Source organism: Dunckerocampus dactyliophorus, chromosome 12 (assembly GCF_027744805.1).
Source record: "Dunckerocampus dactyliophorus isolate RoL2022-P2 chromosome 12, RoL_Ddac_1.1, whole genome shotgun sequence".
Lineage (NCBI taxonomy): Eukaryota > Metazoa > Chordata > Actinopteri > Syngnathiformes > Syngnathidae > Dunckerocampus > Dunckerocampus dactyliophorus.
The window spans coordinates 14,269,416-14,295,053 of NC_072830.1; the positions used below are offsets into that span (position 1 = coordinate 14,269,416).

At 41.3% G+C, this 25,638-nt stretch overlaps 1 protein-coding gene across 1 annotated transcript; it reads right to left on the reverse strand.

Moving 5' to 3' along the window:
* Positions 1-1,967: 1,967 nt before the first annotated feature.
* LOC129191010 (probable G-protein coupled receptor 149) lies at positions 1,968-25,267 on the reverse strand. The gene is made up of 5 exons (XM_054793928.1): positions 24,141-25,267; positions 22,330-22,510; positions 19,624-20,126; positions 8,947-9,090; positions 1,968-7,343 (listed from the first exon to the last, which is right to left on the reverse strand). Exons 1-5 carry the CDS (start codon positions 25,059-25,061, stop codon positions 6,840-6,842), a joined length of 2,253 nt encoding a protein of 750 aa, XP_054649903.1. The 5' UTR covers positions 25,062-25,267; the 3' UTR covers positions 1,968-6,839.
* Positions 25,268-25,638: the final 371 nt, after the last annotated feature.

Consider the following 25,638-nt stretch of genomic DNA (forward strand, 5'->3'; position numbering starts at 1 on the left):
CCTTTGGCAAATATTAGGCGATGCATGTTGGATTAAATCAAGCAGTTCAGGACCCAAAGTGATGCTTTTTTTCAGATGCTTTCGTAAGCGCTCAGGTTGTGAGTGGGATGTGAAAGTCCTTGGCTGACATGAAGAGGAAAAAGGCCAGAGCTTTTTATTCAATCCTTTTCAGCATTGAAAAGCTGCAAGTTTCTCCCTTTCTCAGAAAACTTTGCTCTTCTGATTTTACAGCTCTACTCGTTCACACGGTTAAAATTGTCAAATAACTTAAAGAAGGGATGTCCATCCATGAGGGCATCACCAGGTTTTTTTATTGTAAAAATATAACTTAACAAGAAAACAGCAAAAACTGACAAAAAAGGAGTAATGTTACAAGAATAACGTCAAAATCTTTGAGAAAACGTTTGTAATTATCTTGTTAGTTGTCGTAATTATTAATGTTGTAATATCCATCCATCCATTTATTTTCTATGCCGCTTCTTCTCATGAGGGTCGCAGAAGCCAATCCCAGCTGACTACGGGCGATAGGCGGGGTACACCCTGGACTGGTCGCCAGCCAATGGCAGGGCACATATAGACAAACAACCATTCACACTCACATTCATACCTATGGACAATTTAGAGTCTCCAATTAACCTAACATGCATGTTTTTGGAATGTGGGAGGAAACCGGAGTACCCGGAGAAAACCCACGCACTCACATACAAAGTCCACACAGAAAATGCCCAAGGGAGAATCGAAGATCTTCCCGATCTCCAGACTGTGACTGTGTGGCCAACATGCTAACCACTAGACCACCGTGTGGCCCATGTTGTAATATTATGAGGAAAAAAAATCATTTCAGTTGCTGAAATATTAAAGAAAGACATTATTTGTTTAAAGTCCTAATAGTATGAAAACAAACAAAACAACTAAACATGATAAAGTTGTCATTTTAGGAAAATTAGGTCGCGGAAAAAGTTATAATTCTACAAGAATAAAGCCAAAATATTATGGGAATAAAGTCATAATTAAGAGAAAAAAAATGTACAAGAATGAAATTTGAAATAATTGGAAATAAAAAAAAACACAACATGAATGGAAAAAAAGCTGTAATTTTACAAGAATAAAGTCATATTCTAATGAGAGAGGAAAGTTAATGTCATTTTAGTAGCGTAGAGTTGAAATATGAAAAAAAAAGCCGTTAAAGTTGTAATATTATGAGTAATAAACAAAAGTTGTCATTTTTGAAAAAGTAGGTTGGGGGAAAAGTAATAATATTATGAGAATAAGGTCAAAATATTACGAGGTGAAAATGTACAAGATGGAAATAGCTGTAATTTTACGAGAATAAAGTCAAAGTATTAAGAGAAAATTATGAAGCATAAAGTCTTATTTTAATGTGAAAAAAATGCAATTTCAGAAGAATAAACTTGCAATATTATGAGGAAAGATAATGTCATTTTAGTAGGATAGAGTTGAAATATTAAAAAAATGTTTTTAAAAAAAGTTGTATATTGTGAGAAACAAACAAAATAAATTAATGTTGTCATTTTTGGAAAATTTGGTTTGGGAAAATGCTATGGGACTATATTATGGGAATCAGGTCTAACTATTATGAGAAAAAAATTACAAGAAGAAAGTTGAAATAGTTGGAAAATTTAAAAAAAACAACAGAAATGAAAAAGCTGTAGTTTTACGAGAATAAAGTCAAAATATTAAGAGAAAAAAGTTGTATTATTATTTTAATATTATCCGGAAAAAATAACTTAATTTTAGTAGCATTGAGTTAAAAATATTTAAGAAAAAAATTATTTTATTATTATTTTTGTAAGTCATTATATAATAAAAAAAAAAAACAAACACGAAAATTACATTTTTGGAAAATTAGGTTTGGGAAATATATAATGCTACGAGAAGAAAGTCAAAATATTATGGGAATAAATTCATAATATTAGAACATTTATGAAGATTATTAAAAAGAAAGTTGAAATATTTGAAAAAATGTAAAAACAGCAAAAATGGGGAAAAAATATCGAAGTTGTCACTAACAATATGCTTTTTCACCTATATCACAAAATTGAGATGCAGTTTTTTCTTGAAATATATATAACTTGTTAGCTTATCTCCATGTGTTGCTTTACAAAATATCAAAGTGCATCCTTTCATTTTTCACTATGTGGCCCTCGCTGGAAAAAAGTTTGGACGCTCCTGCCTTAAGGAACCAGGGACTAAATCAGAAAAGCGAAAATGATGAGAGTACCTGAAAGCTGTTGTGAAGTCATCACCATACTGTTCTCCTCTCAGCACAAGTATAATGACGGCCAACGTATGGCTGACACGAATGAAAAAACAGCTGATGTGCAAACCCGACAAGCAAAATGAGTTTATTGATCAACAAAGCACAATTTGACGCAAAGATGAATCCCGTTGTAAAGTGAGAGTGAGCGGATAATTGAGTTACTTCCACTCAGCTCCACTGTGGAGAGATGAAACCGTCTGAACGTGCCACTCGGAACCTTTGGCACCATTAAGAGCTGAAATGGTTTGTGGTCACTTTGAGAGCAGGGCATTGAAGTCAACTTTACATTCATTACCACAGCTGAGCTTCTATACTGTACGCGTTGTGTGTTTGGACTGCTCGCCATGGAAATAGAAATGTTCTGCAGTCTAGTCAGAGGCAGCTTCCTCTAATGAATCTTTAACGACAGCATTCTTCAGGGGGATGGAACATGTCGCAGTTGATGAAGTGCGCTCGCTAAAGGACAATTCAGAAGCCTGCAAATGATGTCTTTAAAAATGATGTACTGTATCTACAAGTAAGAGCAGCTGCTCAAAGCGCACACACATAAAAGACACAATCCAAAACATATCGTACAACGAGAGATTTTAAAATGGTTTTTGGAATAACTACTGTCATTTGTTGCACACGCACATAGTTATTTCCTTATCAAGGAAAATGAAGGCAGATTTGGTTCTGATAGATTAGGGGTGTCCAAACGTTTTTCCAGCAAAGGCCACATAGTGAAAAATGAGAGGATGCAACTTTGCCATTTTGATATTTTTGTAAAGCAACACATGTAGATATGCTAAGAAGTTATATATACAGTATTTCAAGAAACAAAATACATCTCGGCTTTGTCGTATAAATGAAAAAGCCTGTTATTAGTATCAACTTCACTCTTTGCGCTTTTCCCCTCCATTTCTGCTGTTGTGTTTTTCACTTTCTTAAATAATCTTCATATTTTTTTCTCATAATATTCCCATAATATTTGGACTTTCCCATAATATTCTAACGTTTTCCCCAACCTAATTTCCCAAAAATGACAACTTTATTTTATTTTTTTCAAAATATTACGACTTAAATTTCTTTTTTAGCATTTTTCTTGAATATTTTTGCTGCCAAAATGACATGATTTTCCTCATAATATTATGAGTTTATTTTTCACAAAATATTTCCTTTTTTCTCTTAATATTTTGACTTTATTCTTGTAAAATTACAGCTTTTTAAAAATTTCTGCAGTTTTTGTTTAAATTTTCCAACTATTTCACCCTTCTTCTCGCAATATTATGACTTTTTATGTTTTGTGTTTCATAATGTTACCATTTTTCTCATCTACTGTAATTGCAACCTTTTTTCTCATTAAGTGTACAACATTTTTCTCTTAAAACTTTGTAATTAAAAGTGGCGTTATTTTCAGTTCTGCTGTTGTTGTTGTTTTTTCAATTTTCCATTTATTTCAACTTCTTGCATATTTTCTTCCCGTAACTATTAATTTATTCCCATCATATTTAGACTTTATTCTTGTTTCATTATAACTTTTTCAACAACCTAATTTTCCAAAAAATTACAAATTTGTTATTTTGTTTGTTTTTCATAATATTGCAACTTTAAAAAAAAAAAGTTTTTTATTTAATATTTCAACTTTATGCTCCTAAAATGACATTATTTTTCCTCATAATAGTATAATGTTATTCTTGTAAAAATACATGATTTCTTAGATCTTAGATCACAACTTTTTTCGTTTAATATTTGGACGCCATTCTTGTAAAATTACTGCTAATATTTCCATTTTTGCTGTTGTTTTTAGTTTTATTGTTAAATTCTATTTTTAAAATGTGCTGCGGGCCAGTAAAAAAAAACAGCAGTGGGCCCGGGAATGACCCCCGGGCCGCATTTTGGACACCCCTGTGATAGACGCTCACAGTAAATAGAAATTGGTGATAAAATACACAATGTGACCTACAAAATCCCACAGGTGGATTTATGCATGTATGCGTGTGGCCCTCGGCGGCTCGCTGATTGGATGGGAAGTGAATGGAGTGAGCCTTAAATGAGTCCTGCGATTGGAAAGAACATTCATGTGCCGCCCACACTGCGAAAAAGCCCATCTCCATACAGTAAGTCCCCTCATCCTCGTCTCCAATTCCACAAGGGCTCGTGACCATTTTACTCTCCTTTTCCAGCTGCAGAGTCTCTCTGGCTCATTTGATAGCAGCAACACTGCCTGTGTAATACATAATGGATGTAAAGCAGGCACAAAGAGAAACATAGTGTAATTAAAACAAATCACCAGAGTGGCTACATTACATGAAAGAAAAATGCAGTATGAATGCTCGTGGCAGCAGCAGCATCACAAACCATTACGATCATTAAAGTCTTCATCCTCAATGCCGGATTTTGGAACAAAGACACACAGAAAAAAAAAAACTGCAGAGGGGGATGAGTCAGACACATGGGTCAGCTGACCTCCCTCTCCTCGCAGTTCGGGCATGGGTGACGTCAGACATGTGACCACATCCTCACCCTAAACCGTGTCCTAATCAATTTATCTCCGGCTGCATCCGCTTCGGGGTGACAGGCTGCCAGAAGGTGAACGTCCTGGCGAAAATATAAACACTGAAGCGCTGTTTCCTTCGCTAAAACCCATCTTAGCAGTAGAGATTTACAGTCCTCCGAAAATAAGTCAGCACAAGAGGCAACGAGTGAGTACACCTCACAGTGAACATGTCCAAACTGTGAGATATTTCAAATTTCATCACCTTCACCTTCTCCAGCAGGGCATTTGTCATCTTGGGGGTCTGTTTGGGCTCCTAATTATGTTGGAAAACTCCCATGCAGCCCAGTTTCACAAGCTCTGCTTTACAACGTCACAGTACATGTTGGAATTCATGTTTCCCTCAAGGAACCGCAGCTCCCCGGGACTCATGCAGCCCCCAGACCGTGATGCTACCATCTCCATGCTTAGCTTTGGCAAGACACAATTATCTCGGTAATCACTTGTGTTGCCAGATAATTAGACAATAATGGATGTGTGCTGACTCCTTTTCAGTGGATAGTAGAACTATACTGCTGTACAAGCTGTACACTGGCTACTCTAAAGCAGGGGCGTCCAAACCTTTTCCCATGGCAGGGCCGCATAGTGAAAAATGAAAGGATGCAACTTTGCCACTTTGATATTTTGTAAAGCAACACATGTAGATATGCTGAGAAGTTATGTTTATTTCAAGAAAAAATTGCATCTCAGCTTTGTCGTACTATAGGTGAAAAAGACTATTATTAATATCAACTTCATTCTTTGCTCTTTTATCCCCATTCTTACTGTTTTTTCTTCCATTTTCCAAATATTTCAATCTTTCTTCTTGTAACGAGGGAAAGGCTTCTTGAGACGTCATCTGTACTTCTGTGAAGAATGTGTCGGACGTTTCGCTCCTCATCCGAAGAGCTTCGTCAGCGAACTAATAAGTGCTGGTAGCCTAGGCCTTAAATACAGTAAGAGTGGGCGGAATTGGTGTGCCAACGCCCTCCTCCTATTGGTTCCTTACACTAAGCCTGGGCAGAGTAGTGGTATAATCCTTTCCTGCCCTTAGCACCTCCGATCAAAGGGAAGTGTAGCTCCCTGTAGTTGGGTATGAACGACTCTGATACTGGCTTGTTAGCATCTATTGTTTCTTCTTGTAACTTGATTTCCATAATATTTTGACTTTATTCTCATAACTTTAGGACTTTTTCCCCAACCTAATTTTCCACAAATTCTTCTCATATTATGTCTTCATATTATTTTATAATTCGTGTGGTATTATAACTTTTCCCCAACGCAATTGTTGTTCTGGGTCTCATAATATTACATCTTGCCAAAAGTAGTCTTTTTCCTTTAATATTTTAACTCTGTGTTACAACAATGACATTATTTTTCCTCATAACATTACAAGTTCATTCTCGTAAAATGGCAATTCTTTTTCTTGTTAGAATACACCCTTTTTCTCTTCATATTTTGACTTTACTCTTGTAAAATTTCAGCTGTTTTTTCCATTTCTGCTGTCTCGTAATATTTATTTATAGGATTTTTTTTTAATTTTCCAAAACTTACAACTTTATTTAGTTTTGTTTGTTTTTTACATTACAATTTTGAAAAAAAAAATTGAAAATTTCAACTCAATGCTACTAAAATGACCTTATTTTATCTCATAATATTACAAGTTTATTCTCCTAAAATTGTGATTTTTTTTTCTTCTTAAAATACGACTTTATCCCCATCATATTTGGACTTTATTCTTGTAAAATTACTGCTGATTTGTAATTTTCTTGTTAAATTATACTTTTGGAATGTGCTGCGGGCCAATAAACAAAACAGCCGTGGGCTGCAAATGGCCCCTTACTGCAGTTTGGACACCCCCGCTGTAAAGTATATCCAAGTTTACTTTCTATCGTACTGTCCCTGGGTCTTGCTTGTGAGATACTGCTCGTTTTAGTTTCCAGTCTACTAACTAACAAACAGAAAAATGTGTGCCATGTTGGAGGTCTTTGCTCTACTTAGTGTCTTTCTACTTTTGGGTCATTCAAAAATGTTTCGCATATTTTATTCTGTGTTCCCAGCTTGCTTCCTGTATGCCTCATTGAGCAGCTGTATTTCCTCACGGTACCCCGAGCTTCCCTGCGTCTGTCTACGGCTGTTCTGCCGATGCGCCTCCACCGTATCGGGGATAGTGATGTTGATGGCCTCAACCTCGGGATTGCCGGTGGTGGGGATGAGCAGCGAGTAGGATGCCGTCTCCCCCAGGTCGCAGGAGACAAAGCGGTTTTCTCGGCGAGAGTAACGCAGCGAGGGTGAGCGGGCGTGGGTGGAGGACTGGCTTATGTTGGAGATGATGGAGACGCTGTCCATGGCCTCCTCGTTGTCGCAGATCTCCAGCACCTCCAGGTGGATCTTGACATTTGTGTCACCCACGCCGGCTCCGATGCCCATTCCCATATCAAGTCCCATGCTGATGCCGCTGATGTTCACATCGCCTGCTTGGCATTCGGGTGCTTTGTCATCTGCGCTGGGCTCATGGCCTACTGATTTGGAGCGATACACCTCCACCTGTAGGCCACCAGGAGATAAGGACACAGGAAAACACATTATTATCATCATTCATTTCTGATAACAGCCTACAGCAAGTGTTGTGTTCTGCATTGGTTTAGTGTTACGCCACCATGAGTCTTTAATAAACAATAAGTTCACATTTAGTGGAAAAAAGTAAAGTCCAAATCAACAGAAGAGTGAAAGTAAAGGCTTCATGATGCTACAGCGTCACGGCTAGTTCTTCTCCCTGCAAACCATTGGAGCTTGACGTGAACCACCAAAAATACAGGAAAAATTGAAATAAACTAACCTAAAGACATAGCTCTGTTATGCTGCTCCCAGACGTTCCCAAGTCCAAAATAAAACAGGGTGGGGGTGGACAGAGGACTGGCGGAGTGCCGTTGGGCGTGCGCCCCCGCCGCATGGACTGGAGGGACGACAGCAGGGCCAAGGCCTGCTTTTTCCTGTTCCACTCCAGGCCTCCTCTTTATGGTAAAGACTTTGTTATTTGATGTTTGCTGCTCTGTGTGAGCTGATATGTTGCTCATTTTAGACTTTATTCTTCATTTATTATTATTTATTATTCAGATTTGCCACCATGTCCAGGGGTAACATTACCCCAAATAATAGCTGAACATATAACAGAACACACCGGCTTTGGATTCTCAGCAGCAGCAGGAGAGTGGCGTTCCCGTCCTGTGGCTCCAGAAACTCTCTGGGTCACAATTCGTCTTCCTGCTCAGGTCCCACGCCAGCCCAAGTTCTAGTCCCCTCTTGCTCCTGCGCCACGCCTGCCCGAGGTCCCATTTTCTTATATTCCCACTCCAAAGTCCAGTCACCTCCTGTTCTTGCTCCAAGGTTCGATCGCCTCTTGTTCCCACTCGAGGCAGGCCAAAGTCTGGTCACCGCCTTTTCCTGCTCCAACGCAGGCCAAGGTCGAGTAGTCTCCTCTTCCAGGTCCAAGGCAGGCCAAGGTACCGTCTCCTCTTGTTCCCACTCCACTGCAGATCTTGACACCTCCTGACACCTGCTGTTGTGGTCTGTGGTTCGTGGTCGTCATCCTCCTCACCGGCAACTATGGGATGTGTGCGTCAATCGTCTGCCACTGGCAGGCCAAGATCCGGTCACGTCTGTTCCAGCCCCAAGGTATGCCAAAATCCGGTCGCCTCCTGTAGGACTGTCATGTACTGTACTGTACTTATACATTGGGTTTGCTTTATCTCTGTTTCTCCCATTAGTTCCTGTTCTTTGCTTTTATTTTGATACATCTGTTTCCTGTTTGGGGCTGAGTGCATTACCTTTACTTATTGTTAGAGGGAGCTGTGGAGTGCAGCTGTTTATGATTAGTAATTTTGGTTCTATTAAGCTCAGATGATACAGTTAGACTTTGGTCTTTGTTTTTGCCTGTCCGTGTGAGCCGATATTTTGTTCATTAATGCCTTTATTCATCATGTACAGAAAACCTATATTAATCTTAGCTTATCTAATCATCATTTCCATTCATGATGCATGTCAACACAACAATAATAAAATATTTTATGTGTAAAATTCCCTCACAAAACAGCGTCTTTATTCTTTACAAAACTAAAAATTGAGAGCGTGAAGTGCCTGCGGGCTTTACCTTCTTGGCATTGTTGGGAGATATTTTAAGTCCATCACTGCTGACCTCGTAGGTAGACAGAGAGAGGGTCTTCCCTGTGGGGGCTTGCAGAGATACTGTTCCCTGGAAGGCGCACAGTGGGATGGACAGACCGGCGGATGACCTCTGCATTGAGAAAGAAAAATAAAATACTTTTACAGGTGGTTTTACTATGATTCCAATTTCGCTTCATCACTTTTGTCCTTTGTATCCAGTGTCCAGTGTATGTTCATGTGATTAATTTACATTACACCAAAAAGACCCTTGCTTTAGCTAAAGTATTTGTATATCCTGTATGTGTTGTAATGTCTTTTTTGTTCTATTCTGGTGCACTTTTATTTTATTTCATTTTATATCACTAACATATTTGCTTTGCTTTTCATGGTCATACTCATTGTTTGCAAATGTTTTATGGTCATCTTGGACTATTATGTTATTAAGTCCACCACCTACAATGTGAAAATTGTCCAATCTCAGTCTCATTCAACAAAATGAAACCCTGAAATTAGAAAATGCATGATTATATAGTCTAATTTCAACGAGTTCAAAAATTGTGGTTATAACGGAAGTCAATGGGAATGTTGTCCTCTCGAGACCTCAACGGGTTGTAAATTTGGAATCTGACCATGCAAATAAAAATAACAATAAAATCAACTGTATTACAAATCTTATGTATAGTTAAGCCTGATCTTTGACAAAGAGTCGCAGCCCCCTAACATTTCTTATATGGAAAATAGCTCATTGTGTGTGTATTTTGTGTATTTTTCATTATAGCGATCTAATTGATACTATTTATTTATTTATTTATCAGGAACAAAATTAAATTCAAAGCACTAAATGAAAACAGAACCGCCATCCACCAGTATGAGCCTGGACTTTGTTTTTTTCAGAAAGAAGATTGTTACGTCGTTGTTTGATGTGTTTGGAAATGGCAGTGCGCTAGCACGAGTTAACTTGAGGTTGTGCGCCAACAAATATGCACATTAGCACTCAATAACGTCATCAATCAACTTCAACTCAGCCTTTGTGCATTCCCACATAGTGTCAGTATTTGGGACCAAAGAAAAACGGTAAAAGTACAGTATAGTAGTCTGTGCAGCTTGGGAGAAAGTTAGAAACCCAACAATGGTGCATTCAAGGACTGTCCAATAAAGTAGGGCGGGTCGACGCTCGCAACAAACAACATATACATGCAAAAACTATGGGATTTGTAACTGTATATTATTTTTTAAATAAGACAATGGCCCATATTTCTAAAATATATGCATTTACATAAAATTTGATGCAGTTATTCACATACGTCTTTTTTTAAGTGTTTTTTTTTTTTTTTATCATTCCACCTGAAAGCTTCCCAGACCAGTACAAGGCCGCGGCCAAGTGGCTGGAGACCCCTGGTGTAGTGTACAGTATGTAAGCAGTTTGGATCCAATGAAGCACAATAATTAAGAGTAATTATGAGTTAAAACCATACAACAGCTTTATTCTTGGTCTAAACATACACGGATATGATAATCATAAATAAATCAGTTCAGTGCCTGCTTGGCAACAAGAGAGCATTGCATTTTAGCTCCTTCATTTCTACATTGCCACAATTCTGTTATGTTCAGGTTGTTTGATTGTAGCCCAAAACGGCTATACATTTGTGGATTTATCTATGAATAATGGAGCTGCAGCTACTTTATTTCCAAAAAAAGGAGCATCCCGTGGTGACACAACGGGGAGCAGGTGTCATTAAGCCCTCTACATTATTTACATTACAGCAGCATTCTGTGTAATGATTGTGAAGATGGCGAGCGTTATAGAGACAAAAGAGGATGTCAGTGTCTTGTTCTGTCTGACTCTATTACCTTAATAGTCGGTGTCTTTGCATTAGCGTGAATGAGTGGGGGATGAAGAGATGGAGGGAGGGAGCGAGAGACTTGAATGCTGAGAACACGTTGTCAAGTAAATCAAATAATGTTTCAAAGCCATCAGCGTGATGAGCACACAGATGGAAGGGAGCGTGTTGTGGGGAAATAAATCTGTTTAGCTACCGAGGGGATTCATCGGCCAAAAATAATGGTTATGAATCATTATATTTGAGGGTGCAGCCTTCATTGAAGGTTATAGCGCATCACAAATAAGTAGACAATCGGAGGATACCTGGCGGTACAAATTGAACAACCATGCATTTCTCATGATCTTTTACGATACAGCTATTGTGTTGGATCTCTCTCTTGTATTAGATTATGTACATAATTCAGTGATGGTCCCTGTATATGAGCAAATACACACGTGCCTGTATCGATGGGAGCATTTTCTGCAGCTGTGTCCATTATAGTTTGATAATGTCTTGCCAGTCTTGCCTTATTCAACGTAACCTGTCCTTGCCACACCGGTGAGAACAGCATCTATTTACATGAATGGACGTACTCGCAAAAGGAAAAACGGCTTCTGTTTTGCTGCATCTGAATGCACAATGAAGCCCCCACCGCCCCCAGGGAGCGGGGCTGGCGAACATGCCTACCGGATCAGCGCTCACAAACCGAGTCTGAAGTCAAGGAGAGGGTAAAGATGTCTTTAAGCTTTAATTCCACCTCTCTCCGTGGAGGCCGGAGGCCAGATGGGCTGACAGTAAGGAAGAGAGACAATGGATAATGACATCTAGCCTGCTAATAAGCCGCAAAACACAGCCAGGCTCACCATAAATCACAAACTTTGTAGGTGATGCATGGCTTTGTGTGTCTGCACAGCTTGCATGTGAGGATAAATAAGCTGCTGCTACTCGCCCGAGGGGGGGAGGGAGGGCTGCAGAGCCATTGACTCTTTTTCTCAGTTTTCTATTTTTGAGCTTGTAATTCCTCATAGTGGCCGGGCTATTTGTTTACTCAACTACAGAGAGTAGCAGGCACCTAGTAGCGGTAAGGCGTTCTATGAGGGCTTTTCATAATACACTCGTGATCCAAATTTTAAGACCAGTTGAAAAATTTAAATAATTTACATTTTTCACTGTTGGATTTTAAGGAGGTTCTAAGCAAAGCTTCAAAATGCAAAACGAAACAATTGGGAGGGAGGCAAAAAATCTTTACAGTAAGCAATCTATGGCAAATAAGCATTAAAGTGAAATATGCTGTTCATCAACTGATCAAAAGTTTAAGTTTAAGACCGTAGCTGAAACTCGAAACTCGAAACCCGCCTAAAATAGAAATAAAATGCTCACAAAAGGACTCTGTAAAGAGTAGCTAATCATGTCAAAAATTGGTTTGCTTGCTTTAGCAGGCTTCATGCCAGTCTTTCCAGGAGGCTAGTGGGAATGTTGCTCCAGGTGGGTATCCACTGTCTGGAACTGATGTCCATCCATCCATTTTCTATACCGCTTCTCCTCTTTAGGGTCGCGGGGGCATGCTGGAGCCTATCCCAGCTGACTTCGGGCGACAGGCGGGGTACAGGCAAACGCAGGGCACATATAGACAAACAACCATTCACACTCACATTCATACCTATGGACAATTTAGAGTCGCCAATTAACCTAACATGCATGTTTTTGGAATGTGGGATTAAACCGGAAACCGGAGTACCCGGAGAAAACCCACGCACGCACGGGGAGAACATGCAAACTCCACACAGAAATGCCCAAGGGAGAATCGAACCCAAGTCTTCCCGATCTCCAGACTGTTACTGTGTTGGCCAACATGCTAACCACTAGACCACCGTGGGGCCCTGGAACTGATAACCATTTTTGTAAACGTCCCTTGCTATCCATCCCCAAAGCCATTTGCCGTGTGACGCCCCTGCACAACCTGACGCTCAGGATCATGATGGCGCCCCCTCCACTGTGCCGTGTGGAAAACATCTCAGGTGGGATCTCCTTGTCATGCCAGTAAAGTTGGAAGCCATCAGGACCGTCAAGGTTACATTTTTTCTCATCAGAGAATAAAACTTTCTTCCACTTTTCAATGTCCCATGTTTGGTGCTCTCCTGCAAATTCTAAACGGGTAATTTTGTGGTGTTGAAGGAGGCGAGGCCTTTGAAAACATTTTTTCTTCTTAAAAGCCTTCTTTTGCAGATGGTGTCTGATGGTTATTGGACTGCACTCGGTACCAGTAACAACCTTCATTTGAGCCGAGGATGGTCCCGTGTCTTGACAGGCAGCCAATCGATCAGGGCCAGTGGCATTTTTTTGGGTCTACCACTTTTTTGTTCCATAATCCTCAGATATTTGATGAAGTTTCAAGTGAGTGTCTTAGTGCATCCAACCTCAGCAGCAATGGTGTGCTGCGAGAGGCCTTGCTTATGCAGCTCAACAATCCCACTGTGTTCAAAGAGAGAAAGCTTTTTTGCCTTTGCCATCCAGAGATCATGACAGTGTGAATACCTGACACTAAATCACATTCGGTCCACGTTTTTGCTAAGATTTTGCCTTTTAAAGGTTGCATTCTTAAACTTTCGATCACCTGATGAACAGCCTATTTCATTTTAATGCTTGTTTGCAATAAATCGCTTACTTAAAAAAACATACTCTACTTAAAACCTCCTCAAGATCCAACAGTGCAAAATGTAAATTCTTGTTATTTTTCAACTGGTTTTAACATGTTGATTAGGATTGTATTATTTACAGCACTGGGCAAAAGTCTTAGTCCACCATTAGATATGTTAATTTTAGCAACACTTTAATGACCACATATAACTAGAATGTCAATTTATAGAGCAAAGACTTCTGCCAAGGCTGAATTGCTAACAAAATGTGGAAAAACAAACAATTGTTGAACGTATTTGTGTTTGTTTGTTTGTTAGTAAGCAGGCCACTTCTTGGTTAATGGAGGATAATAAACAGACAGGGGAGGTGCCATTATGAGTGTTCTATTGGTCTGGTAGTGAATCCAGACGGTAAGAATACATTCCCCTTATCCTCATCAAGTGTGCCACCCCTCTATGAAGTTCTACATTTAGTGCAATGCTGCGTATTCTCTATCCTTCTATTTACTGTTTTACTGTGTTAAAATGATACATTTAAAAAAGGTTGTTAATAAAAATAATGAATAATACATTAACAATAAAAAATGTAAATAATGGTGGCATAAGACTCTCTCACTGTACTGTATGTATATGTTTTTCAAGAATTTTTCCATGAAAAGGAGGTGGTTATTGGAGGTGGTGTATATGGTGGACACATGCTGAAGGTAATTACAGTATACAACACAAATTATGTGATGTATGAACTGTGGTATGTGTGTCTATGAGAGCACAGGTAGTACTAGCCGGAGGGTTCATTACAGCCAAAAGTAGGACGCACCAGCAGTACGTACAGCACACAAGGCCGCAGTGAGCACCTTTCATTTAAACGTGATGCAAAGCGTGAGCCAAAGCCAGGCTAGAGTTGCATGCTCCATTGATTGTACACCCTCTGGTGATTTTCACACCAAAACATCTCAGACTTTCCAGTGGAGCAGATATGTAGTATGTGTGTGTGTGTGTTTGACTGAATATCTACATCACACTAACAGTGTTGACGTGCTTAAACTCACCATAACTGCATGCTCTTTTCATATTTAATGCATAAAACTGATCAAGTACTTCAGGACTGCTTTGGCTGCACAAACTGGGATGTGTTTAAAACTGCAGCGGGGAGGGAAGATTGTACTGTTGATTTGGATGAATATGCTTCTGCTGTTACTGGCTACATTAGCACATGCATAGAGACTGTTACCACCACCAAGTATTACAGAAAATACCCTAACCAAAAACAGTGGATGAACTGTGATGTAAGGGCTAAGCTACGTGCTCGTTCGACTGCATTCCCAGAACAACACCAGCATCATTAAATTTGCGGAAGACACTACAGTCATCGGACTGATCACTGGTGGTGTTGAAACATCATACAGAAGAGAAGTGGCGGACCTCATAGCTTGGTGTCGTGATAACAATCTCCTTCTCAATACAGATAAGACTAAAGAGATGATCATCGACCCAAGAACAAGGGAAAAGGAGCCGCATAGACCCCTGTTTATTGATGAGACTGAGGTGGAGAGGGTGAAAACCTTCAAGTTCCTTGGCACACACATCAGCGAGGACCTCACCTGGTCTCACAACACCCAACAAATTATGAAGAAGTCCCAAAGGAGACTGTACTTCCCGAGAAGACTGAGGAAATTTGGCATGTCCACCACAATCCTGAGTTGCTTCTACAGATGCACTATCGAAAGTGTCCTTACCGCCTCCATCACTGTTTGGTACGGTAACTGTACAACACGTGATAGGAAGGCACTCCAGCGGGTGATCAAGACCTCACAGAACATTGTTGGGGCAGCCCTCCCCTCACTGCAAGACATTTATAAAACTAGAGTCCTACGCAGAACACACAACCTCATCAAGGACAGCACACATCCACAACACTCATTATTCACACTCCTACCGTCAGGCAGACGCTACAGGAGTTTGAAGTCCAGGACCACAAGGCTGGCAAACAGCTTTTACCCACAGGCCATCAGGCTTCTCAACGAAGCACTCACACACGCCGCACGCAACACACACACACACACACACACATAGCACTTTATTTATTTATTTATTTATTTATTTACTTACTTATTTATTTGTATATTTATTTGTATTAATGTCTCTTCTTTTTGTTGTTGCTTAATTTATTGGTATATATGTTTATGTTTCTTATGTTCTTATTCTTATTCTTTATTGTGTTTTCTTTCTTTTCTTGGGAGAATGAACAGAATAAGATTTTCATTGCATAGTATAACTGCTGTTTTGCCATGCACATGACAATAAAACTCTCTTGAATCTTGAATCTTGAATCTTGAATAAAACATCACCACTGCTATTCCACTTCATTGAGGAAATAAATGAAAAAACCTGCCTTGCTATTGGCTGGAGACCAGTTCAGGTTGTACCTCACCTCTCACCTGAAGTCAGCTGGGCTATGCTCCAGCTCACCCGTGACCCTAATGAGGGTACGGTATCGAAAATGGATGGATGAAAAAACGCTGAATCGGAGACCTCAATTATTGGTCCCCCCCCCAGTAGTAATACTGTGTACAGACCAAACCTCAATTATAAAAACATTGTTGGCCCCTAGTGAATAAATCTAATTCATATAGACTTGAACACCACTCCCCCAAAAACACACAGTCAATAAATAGATCTGAGCCCAACTGTGAGCTGAACTCTGTGGAGCAGCATATAATGAATATTTGGTTTTGACTGGCAGCTGATGTAATGTTTGTGTAGATTCTCAGTCATCCAAGTCATGGTAATCTGCAAAGGTTGATTCAAGGCAAATGGACTGTTGAAGACGTTTTACCTTTCATCCAAAAGGCTGTTTTATTTTTTTCCAAAATTTCATTTTTTTTGTTCAAATTTTTTGCATTTATGTTTTTACCTTTTACACTTATTTTTACCACCATCGAGTGTGTGCTTTTTGTGCTAGTGAATAAAATGTCCGTTAATTAAATGCAAAAATCCTAACATTTACTGATGCAATACATCAATGCATAAATTTGCTCGGTATTTTAGAAACCGTCTAATAGGATGTTAGCCTCTGCACACATTGCTACAAAATCCTCAACAAACCGTAATGCCCGTGTTTGTAGTTAAGAAAGACGTAGTCGCTGACGCAATTCCAATTACCTTATTAATGTAAGTTATTTTTCATGACACCCTTATTTTCTTTGCACAATCAGACAGTATGTCGCACATAGCGCTCTTATTTTGAAGGCCGGAAATGTCTTGTGAGTGTTGAGAATGTCTCTTGATGATTAAGGTGAGCTGGCTGCAAGAATAAACATACTGTACCTCCTTATTTCACTCAGAACTTGCACAACATCACCGGGCGTCCTGAAACGCTTGCTTACATTAACAAGCGGTAAACCACGACATGGTGTAAACACACTCATACAGCCTGAGTCGCACACACACACACACACAGCCACACAAGAATGCTCTGCTAAACTAAGCATAGCCGAGGTGAGTTTCAAAGTGTTTTTGCCAACTTTCGCTGGGGTTTCAGATGACCTGTTTCAGGGGGCAGGTTAGTGTTTGAACAACCGTTCTACATAACAATAGGTCGTTCACCTGTCTGGTGCCAAAACCGGTTGTAACCACTCTCCCAGTTAAATGATGTACTAACATTGTACTAACATTGTTGCTTGAATAAATAGCTTTAAACCAGCAGTCCTCCCTATCCAGAATTTGGGCATCACTGCCCTGAAAGAAACATCCCTTCTTGTTGTGTTGCAAATGAACTGCTGACCCTGAGCTGAAGAAACTACTCTCCTCTGTTGTACAATGCGTTTGTATAAGGGTTGCTTGGTCTCTCCAATGTAGAGGCCATTGCACTCCTCATTACACTGCACAAACTACAGGGTGGGCCATAAGTTTCCGTACATAGGAAAAAGAATCATTCATGTTTCTTAACCATTTTTATTTGCAGTATATAATGTGCTCTATATGATTACCATTGTTTCAAAAACACATATAAATTTGCGTTTTCCACTGTTGATGAACTTGATTAGCACAGTTGAAGTTATGCTTGTAATGGCGTTGGTGATAAGTTGCTTGAGATGATTTATATCTCATATCTTCACCTGATACACCATTTCAGATACCCCAAAGGTATCTGAAACACAAAACATAAAAAAGATGCATTCTACATTTTCCTATATATGCACACTTACACTGTACATTCCTGAATTTGCCTTTGTGGATTTTGTCCTTGAGGTGCACCAGCTTTTGTCTGAAGGTGTTTGTGAGTTTGAAATGCATCGTCATGTTATGCTTGGAGAAAATCCTTCTGAATTTCTCTGACAACCTCCTGTTTCTATCCTCAGGCTCAGTGTAGTGGCCCATCTTCTCCTGGCAGATTTGACAAAGGCCCAGTTAGGATGCTCACAGGTAGAAAGAGCCTTCCTCGTGTGTGTCTATTCCTTCTGTCTTCCATTGTCGATGGTAGGAATCTTCTCTGCTCTGTCTTCGAGGATTCTGATAACCCTTCGCTTGTGCTCCAGTGGGTGATTGAAGTCAAAGAGCATGCACTGGTCTGTGTGGATAGGTTTTCTGTCGACCTCTATATTGAGGCTTGCATCCTTCCCTGCCCTTTGCAGTCCAAGAACAGCAAAGAATGACTCGCGAAGACTTCAAACACAGACCAAAGAGAACCTAACCTACCCACACAGACCAAAGAGAACGCAACCTACCCACACAGACCAGTACCTTTGATGCCCATCACACAGTAGAACACAAAGTAGGGGTTATCAGAGCCCCACCACCGACAACAGAAGACAGAAGGAACAATCACACATCAGGAAGGCTCTTCGTAACTGTGAGTACCGTAACTGTAACACCCAAGCCTGAGGATAGAACCAGGAACGTGGAATGTGATGGTCCCTTATGTGACTGTTTTGTCAGAGAAACTCAAAAGGATTTTCTACAAACATAACATACTGATGAATTTCAAACCCACCAACACCCTCAGACAAAAGCTGGTTCAGCCCAAGGACAAAATCCTGAGAAGCAAACTTAGCAATGTTTTTTATACAGTGTAGTGTAGTGAGGAGTGCAATACCTCTACGTTCCAAGAGAGAGACCAAGCAACCCTGATACAAACGCATGGCACAACTTTGGAGAACAGTTTCTTTGACTTAGCAGGTCATTTGCATCTCATAACTAAGGGGCATTTCTTTGAGGACTACAATGTCCAAATTCTGGATAGGGAGGTCCACTGGTTTGAAAAGTGTTTGGGAAAAAAGCACTCTATATCAAACTAGAAAGGCCTGCTCTAAACATCATCTGCTTCCAACAATGTTCTGAATCTCTCTCCCAAAAATTGTCTCATTCTGCGGAAAGAGTGGCCATTGATGAGCACTAACGGGCAACAACAACAGCAACAAACCTATTGTGACCACCCCCTGGGGAAACACTGGCCAGGAACATAAATAGGGAGACTGACAGGCTGACATTTTTTACTAAAGTATTGAATCTTGCTCCATTACGCTACTGCTCACCACCCATTGAGGGCTTTAGGACAGATAACCTAATATAAAAGAAAAGAATTCAAAGACTGTTGCATCACATCATCTAAATGCTAAAACATCCCACACTGTGACCACCAACAAACCTTGCTAGGCAGCTGTATTGTGGAGAATACAATGACTATCTCGCAAATAAATCTCAGCAATCCTTTAACCATGGAAAGAAGCAACCTGTGAGCATGATTTGAGGAGACAGAGGCAGCTTCTATAGCGGCTAGTAGCTGCGGAGTATTATTTTACTCCTCAGTGCATACTGTGTCCTTAAAACGTAACTTAAGACCACCAGCTTGTAATTCTACCTGCATGTGTACAGGTTATCATAACAACTACATTTGCACTGTCATAAAACAGCCTTTAATTTCCTTTTAGCCCAAGTGTAAACACATGAAGGGAGATTAAAAGCCATGTAGTTTATGGTCCTGTGTTGCTAAGTGGTTTTAGTAAATGGTCTTTAGGGTAGTATATCATGATATATGGCATGTCAATGTAACAATTGTTATACCAGTATAAAGAGGCATCAGACTTGAGTGAGTGTTGGGGGGAGAAAATCAATTCATAGCAGCCCTAAACGACGGCTACAAATTGCTTCATTAAATGGTTCGGTGTCAGAATAACAAACGGACCGTGCGAACAGTGCTTGTACCTGTCTGGGTGTTCTCTCTGATTTACTCCTGCACCATTCCCAATCTGTCAGCTCAATTTTCCGGCACTCTTCGTGTGACAGCCTCCTCTCGGAGGCTTCGAACACCGACGAGGTGTCTGTAAGATGGTGGTCTTGTTCCCGGTGATTAAGTGGCGAGGAGGGGAGGTCGTGGAAACTTTCTACACCTCCGTGGTGATCACGGGGCAGTGGAGGACAATCGGCCAGCGTCTCTCCCCCACCAGCAACAGCCTCCAGCAAAAGGTCTGCATGGGAGGAGCTGTCCACAGGGAGTGTGGTGCTGAAACTCAAATTAGGCCCCAAGCTGCAGAGCCCACCGCTCTCGAGTGCATCCAGACGGGCGTTGGGAAAGTCGTTGTTGAAGAGGCTGTGATAAGACGGCTTCTCGGCCAGTGTGGTGTTGGGAGAGACGGGGACATGGGATAGCTTGAACACTCTGCAACCTTTGTGGAGGGAAAGGTTGAACTCAAATCTTCTTTTCAAGCCTGTAAAAGATTTGACAGTAATTGCAGTGTTCACACTGTAGCCTCTCGTCTAGAATACTGTTAGTGTGCTTATTGTACACAACATTTATTACACACAGATCAGTAATACAATCTCAGTAAAATTGTACTCAAGGAATAGTCCACCTTCAGCTTTACAGATGCCATGTCTTTTACACACAATGCAGCACGAATGCAACAAATCAGTCACATAAAGGTATTTAGAATAGCCGAGGGGCACCTATTTCTTTTTTGCTGCTGAGGAAAAAAGAAGGCCTCCATTTGAGGTGTGGCACTTATTTCTTGTAGTGACTCTTGTTTCTTTTATACTGGGGGGGGGAAAGGCTTCTATTTGAGGTGTGGCGGTTATTTGTTCTAGTGGTACCCGTTTTGTTCGTGGAGGTGAAAAAAGGCTTCTATTTGAGGTGTGGTGCTTATTTGTTCTAACGGCACCAGTTTGTATTTTACTTGTGAGGGAAAAAAGAAGACATTATTTGCATTTGGCACCTGTTCATTTTTTACTGGTGATGAAAAAAAATATTCTATGTGAGGTGTGGTGGTTATTTGTTCTAGTGGTACCCGTTTTGTTAGTGAAGGTGAAAAAGAAGGTTTCTATTTGGGGTGCGGTACTTATTTGTCCTGGTGACAATAGTTTCTTTTTTACTTATGGGGAAAAAGCCTTCTATTTGAGGCGTGGCACTTATTTGTTCTATTGGCACATATTCCTTTTTTTGCTGGTGAGGAAAAAAGAAGGCCTCCATTTGAGGTGTGGCACTTATTTGTTGTAGTGAGACCCATTTTGTTAGTGGAAGTGAAAAAAGACGGCTTCTATCTGAGGTGTGGTGCTTATTTTTTCTAGTGGCACCTGTTTTTTTATACTGGTGAGGAAAAATGGCTTCTATGTGAGGTGTGGCTCTTATTTGTTCTAATGGTGTCTGTATTTTTTAGTGGACGTGAAAAAATGATTCTATTTGGGGCGTGGTACTTATTTTTTCTAGTGGCACCTGTTTCTTTTTTACTGGTGGGGAAAAAAAGAAGGCTTCTATTTGAAGCGTGGTACTTATTTGTTGTAGTGGCACTTATTTATTTTTCCTGGTGGGGAAGCAAGGCTTCTAATTGAGGTACGTCACTTATTTTTGCTAGTGGCACCGGTTTATTTTTTAATGGTAGGGAAAAACAAAGGCTGCTATTTGAATTATGTCACTTATTTGTTCTAGTGCCCTCTATATTTTTAGTGGAGGTGAAAGAAAGGCTGCCATTTGGGGTGTGGTGCTTATTTGTTCCAGTGGCACCGATTTCTTTTTTACTGGTGGGGGAAAAGCTTCTATTTGAGATGTGGTGCTTATTTGTTCTAGTGACACCAGTTTATTTTTTACTTGTGGGGAAAAAAAGGCTTCTATTTGAGGTGTGGTGGTTATTTGTTCTAGTGGCACCAAAGAAGGCTTCTATTTGTGGTGTGGCGCCTGTTCTTTTTTACTAGTGGGGGAAAAAAGAAGACATCGATTGGAGGTGCCGCATTTATTTGTTCTTGTGGCACCTGTTTCTTTTTCACTGATGGGGGAAAAAGGCTTCTATTTGAGGTGTGTCAGTTGTTCGAGTGGCACCTGTTTTGTTGGTGGAGGTGAAAAAAAGCCTTCTATTGGGGTGTGGTGCTTATTTGTTGTAGTGGCATCTGTTTCTTTTTTACTGGTGGGGGAAAAAAGAAGACATCGATTGGAGGTGCCGCATTTATTTGTTCTTGTGGCACCTGTTTCTTTTTCACTGATGGGGGAAAAAGGCTTCTATTTGAGGTGTGTCAGTTGTTCGAGTGGCACCTGTTTTGTTGGTGGAGGTGAAAAAAAGCCTTCTATTGGGGTGTGGTGCTTATCTGTTGTAGTGGCATCTGTTTCTTTTTTACTGGTGGGGGGAAAAAAGACATCTGGTAGAGGTGCCACATTTATTTGTTCTAGTGGCACTGTTTCTTTTTTTACTACTGGGGAAAAAGAAGACTTCTATTTGGGGTGTGGTGCTTATTTGTTCTGGTGGTCCCTGCATTTTTTAGTGGTTGTGTAAAATAAGGCTTCTATTTGGGGTGCGGCACTTATTTCTTCTAGTGGCACCAGTTTCTTTTTTACTGGTGGAGGAAAAAAGAAGGTTTCTGTTTGTGGTGTGATGCTTCAATAGTGGACAACATACCCACTGATTACGCGAGGCATTGACTACCTACCTGAGGGGTCTTGCGTTGGGTCACGGTTGCAGTTAATGAAGCAGCCACACGGCATGTGGATCCAGCGCTTAGACAGCGCAAAGAGCGGCGTCACCGCAGGGGCCAGCAACGTGAGGAAGAAGCTGAGAGTCTCCAAGGAGGAGCTGCGCGTGTTGGCTGTGTGGCGCACCAGCACCAAAGTCTATGAATAAAAAGGAAGAGGAAATGAATTCACTGCCGAGGAGCTGCTGATTGAAGCTGCATAAGGTTGAAGAAGCAAAGGAATACAGAGGGAATCAAGCTGGTTCTTCATCAGCACTGAGATGTTTTTTTTATATTGGGGGTTTGCATGTCTAATGATTATGTGTCTTAAAGTAAAAAAAAAAAAGTACAAAAACACACTATGGTGGCTTTATACATACAGTACATCATACTGAGATCTGTTTAGTTACAAGGGGAAAATATGACAGTGTTAGATGACAGTGAGTTGAGCATTTTGTCTACACAAAGGCGACATTTTAAAATGTTTTCCATTGGACCTCACAAGACTGTGCAGGTGCACCTTATGTTGAGTTCCGTGTTGAAATTGCTCCATTAAGAAATACATTATATCTAAATGACTGAGACAGAAAGTAGCTCTGAGCTGTTATCATTGCTGTCAATATGCTTTAAAGTTTGAATCTGTGTGAAATCAAAATCTGCAGACAGATGTATTTACGTACTCATTTCCAATATTAATCATTTTCTGTGTTGAAAGTAATGTGGTTTCTGCTTGCCCAGGGTTGTCTGCAGGCTGGGTGGCATTTATGATCCAATATTCTTTATTTACTCTGCAGACGAGCCAGTCTTCAATCCGCAGGTCTCCTTACACGTGCTAATGCGGAAATAAAGCTTTATTTCAGAAATAAAGCGTTCTTAGCGCTCAGATGCCAAAACAAAAAAAAGATTATTTTTTTGTACACTGCAGGTCTGCATGTTTATTTTATTGGCATATATTTGTACGTAAGCAAAAACATAACTGATGCGAGCTCAGCTGGTTTGTAAAGTAAGCTGTTCTTTATTTTTCTCAAGCTGCTGCACCTTCTCTGAAATCTTCTGGCCTCACATTGAAAACCGCTAAGCCATTGGTACGCATGGGGAAAAATGTACAGATCAAGGTATTTGTTTTTACATTTTGTCGTTACAATCTGCTTGCTTTGGGGGCCAAGTCAGGTTATATACGTTGTTTAAACTAAGGGATGCTGTACCTTTATGTCACGGATGCCCGCTGGTGTGGCTGTGCGACACTACGTTGGTAAAACTCACACCTTAAGGGCCGCGCTGGACGCCGAGTCGACAGTTCGGGCTTTTAGCTCGTTGGCTAGCACTGCTCAGGTCTCATTTAGTGGGATTCAAGGCCCAGCGGGTGCAGGCTCGGATTGCATTACATTGGTGCCATGACCCGGATGAGAGTGAGGTTTAGGGGGATGGGCGTAACGGACGCCGGCCAGTGTGGCTGTGCGACAGTACCTTCGTAGACCTCACTCCCTGACACCTCAAGTTGACAGCTTGGGCTTTTAGCTCGTCGTCTTGGGGATGGGTGGACGGGCGGGTGCAGGGCTGGATTGCATGGGCGACCGCTGTTACATTTAATTTGTAAAATTGAAAACCCACATGATGAAAACAGCTGTAAATAACATATTTTCAGTTCAAGGGTCATTATTGAGAAATAAAGGTACCCTTAATGTACATTCTAATATGAAATAAACACTTGTTTGCTATTTTGGATTAGGATTAAATGTATTAAAGACTGCTATTGTGCTTTTTGTGGGAGTGTTTGTCTTGCTCCTTACCATCATTGGCATCCACAAAGTAACCCTGACAACCGCCAGAATCATGGAGAAGCGTTTTTGGGCAAACACCACAGGGGTGTCCCCCACAGCTGCTGACATCTGACCACAGACGGACCCTGGGCACCTGGCAACTCCTTCCTTCCCTTCCCTGAGCTCGCAGATCGTCCCGCACGAACTCGGGCTCAGCTCGTTGTAGGCACCAAAACTTTTTTCCAGGCTGTCCCGGGAGAGCGAGCGGATGTCCCCCAGGTAGCCAGCACACTGCACGCTCCTCTGGGGCTCTCTGGAGCACAGGAGCTCGTAGGTGAGGGACAGGAAGAAGAACAGCAAGCCGCAAAAGCACAGCGAATACAAGAGGAAGAGCAGCAGGATGTAAAAGCTATCACTCTCCGGAAAGCAGCCCAAAGGAGCCTGCGCGAAGCTGCCCCAACCGCACAGAGGCAACACGCTGACGGCCAGGCTGACCGCCCACACGCCGGCGATGGCCCACATCACCCCGAGCGGGCGGCGGACCGAGCGCAGCACCCCGAACCTCTTGGTCACGTAAAAAGTATAGCCAGCAATCAGGCAGGCCTTCATGTTGCTCGAAACCCCTTGGAAGACGTAAAGGAGCCCGGCTAGGGTGCAGAGGCTGGCTGAGCCACCGTCCCGCTCCCACTGCAGGAGGATGAAGAGGGAGAGCGGCACCACGCTGAGCAGGTCGTCCACGGACATGGACGCCACGATGAGACTCAGGGACGTCTTCCTTCTCATCTGCAGGAGGGAGAGGAGCGAGTAAACGCCGCCGATGAAGGTGGCAGCGGCGATGGTTACGCACAGAGCGAAGAGCAGCATGCGGATGCGCCCCTCCACCTCCGATGGGTCCGCTTGGCTGATAGTGTCCGCCGAGAGGTGGCTGTGGTTGGGGTGCGTCGTTGACATCTTCCCGGAGATGAAGTTGTCTCCTTTATCTGCTACTTTTTAACTGCTCCAATGAGACTCGTTTGGTTTAAGTTGACAAGAAATCCAGTCAAACCTCACGAAAAAGCAGATGGGAGAAGCAAAGGACGTCATCTCTTTGGGTTCCGTTTTTTGGGGATGTGGAGCGGACTCGCCAAGCTGAGTTGGCCGCTCCAAGTTCGCCACCGGTGGGGGTCGTCCAGCTGACGATGTGCAAGCTGTCGTCACCCACCCACTTGTCCTCTCAGTCGTGATGGGGTTGGGCCGAAGCAAACATGCAAAGTACAACTACTGCTTTATTCTGAAGTAACAGCAACAACGATCCCTCTGAGAAAATAAGGTAAATTACGTATTTCAGTGAAGCATAGTTCATTTAATGATTACAATTATAGTCAGAAATGGAAGATAATAAACTGTATTGTGGGTGGTGCCTGTGATACATGTTAGAAAAGTGGTACCAAAGAACCCCAATGCACACTCACTGGACCACTTCATTAGGTATACATACAGTAATGGCATCCGATACACAAGTATAGCGCTAATATGTTTATTCCTGTCG

Bases quoted from the DNA above. Each gene is read 5' to 3' on its own strand.
- LOC129191010 (XM_054793928.1), bottom strand. From the start codon at position 25,061: ATGTCAACGACGCACCCCAACCACAGCCACCTCTCGGCGGACACTATC. The intron at 9,091-19,623 runs GTACAAGCACTG...TTCTCAATGCAG, and splicing joins CAGAGAGAACACCCAGACAG to AGGTCATCCGCCGGTCTGTC. The intron at 7,344-8,946 runs GTAAAGCCCGCA...GGTGGCCTACAG, and splicing joins CTCCCAACAATGCCAAGAAG to GTGGAGGTGTATCGCTCCAA.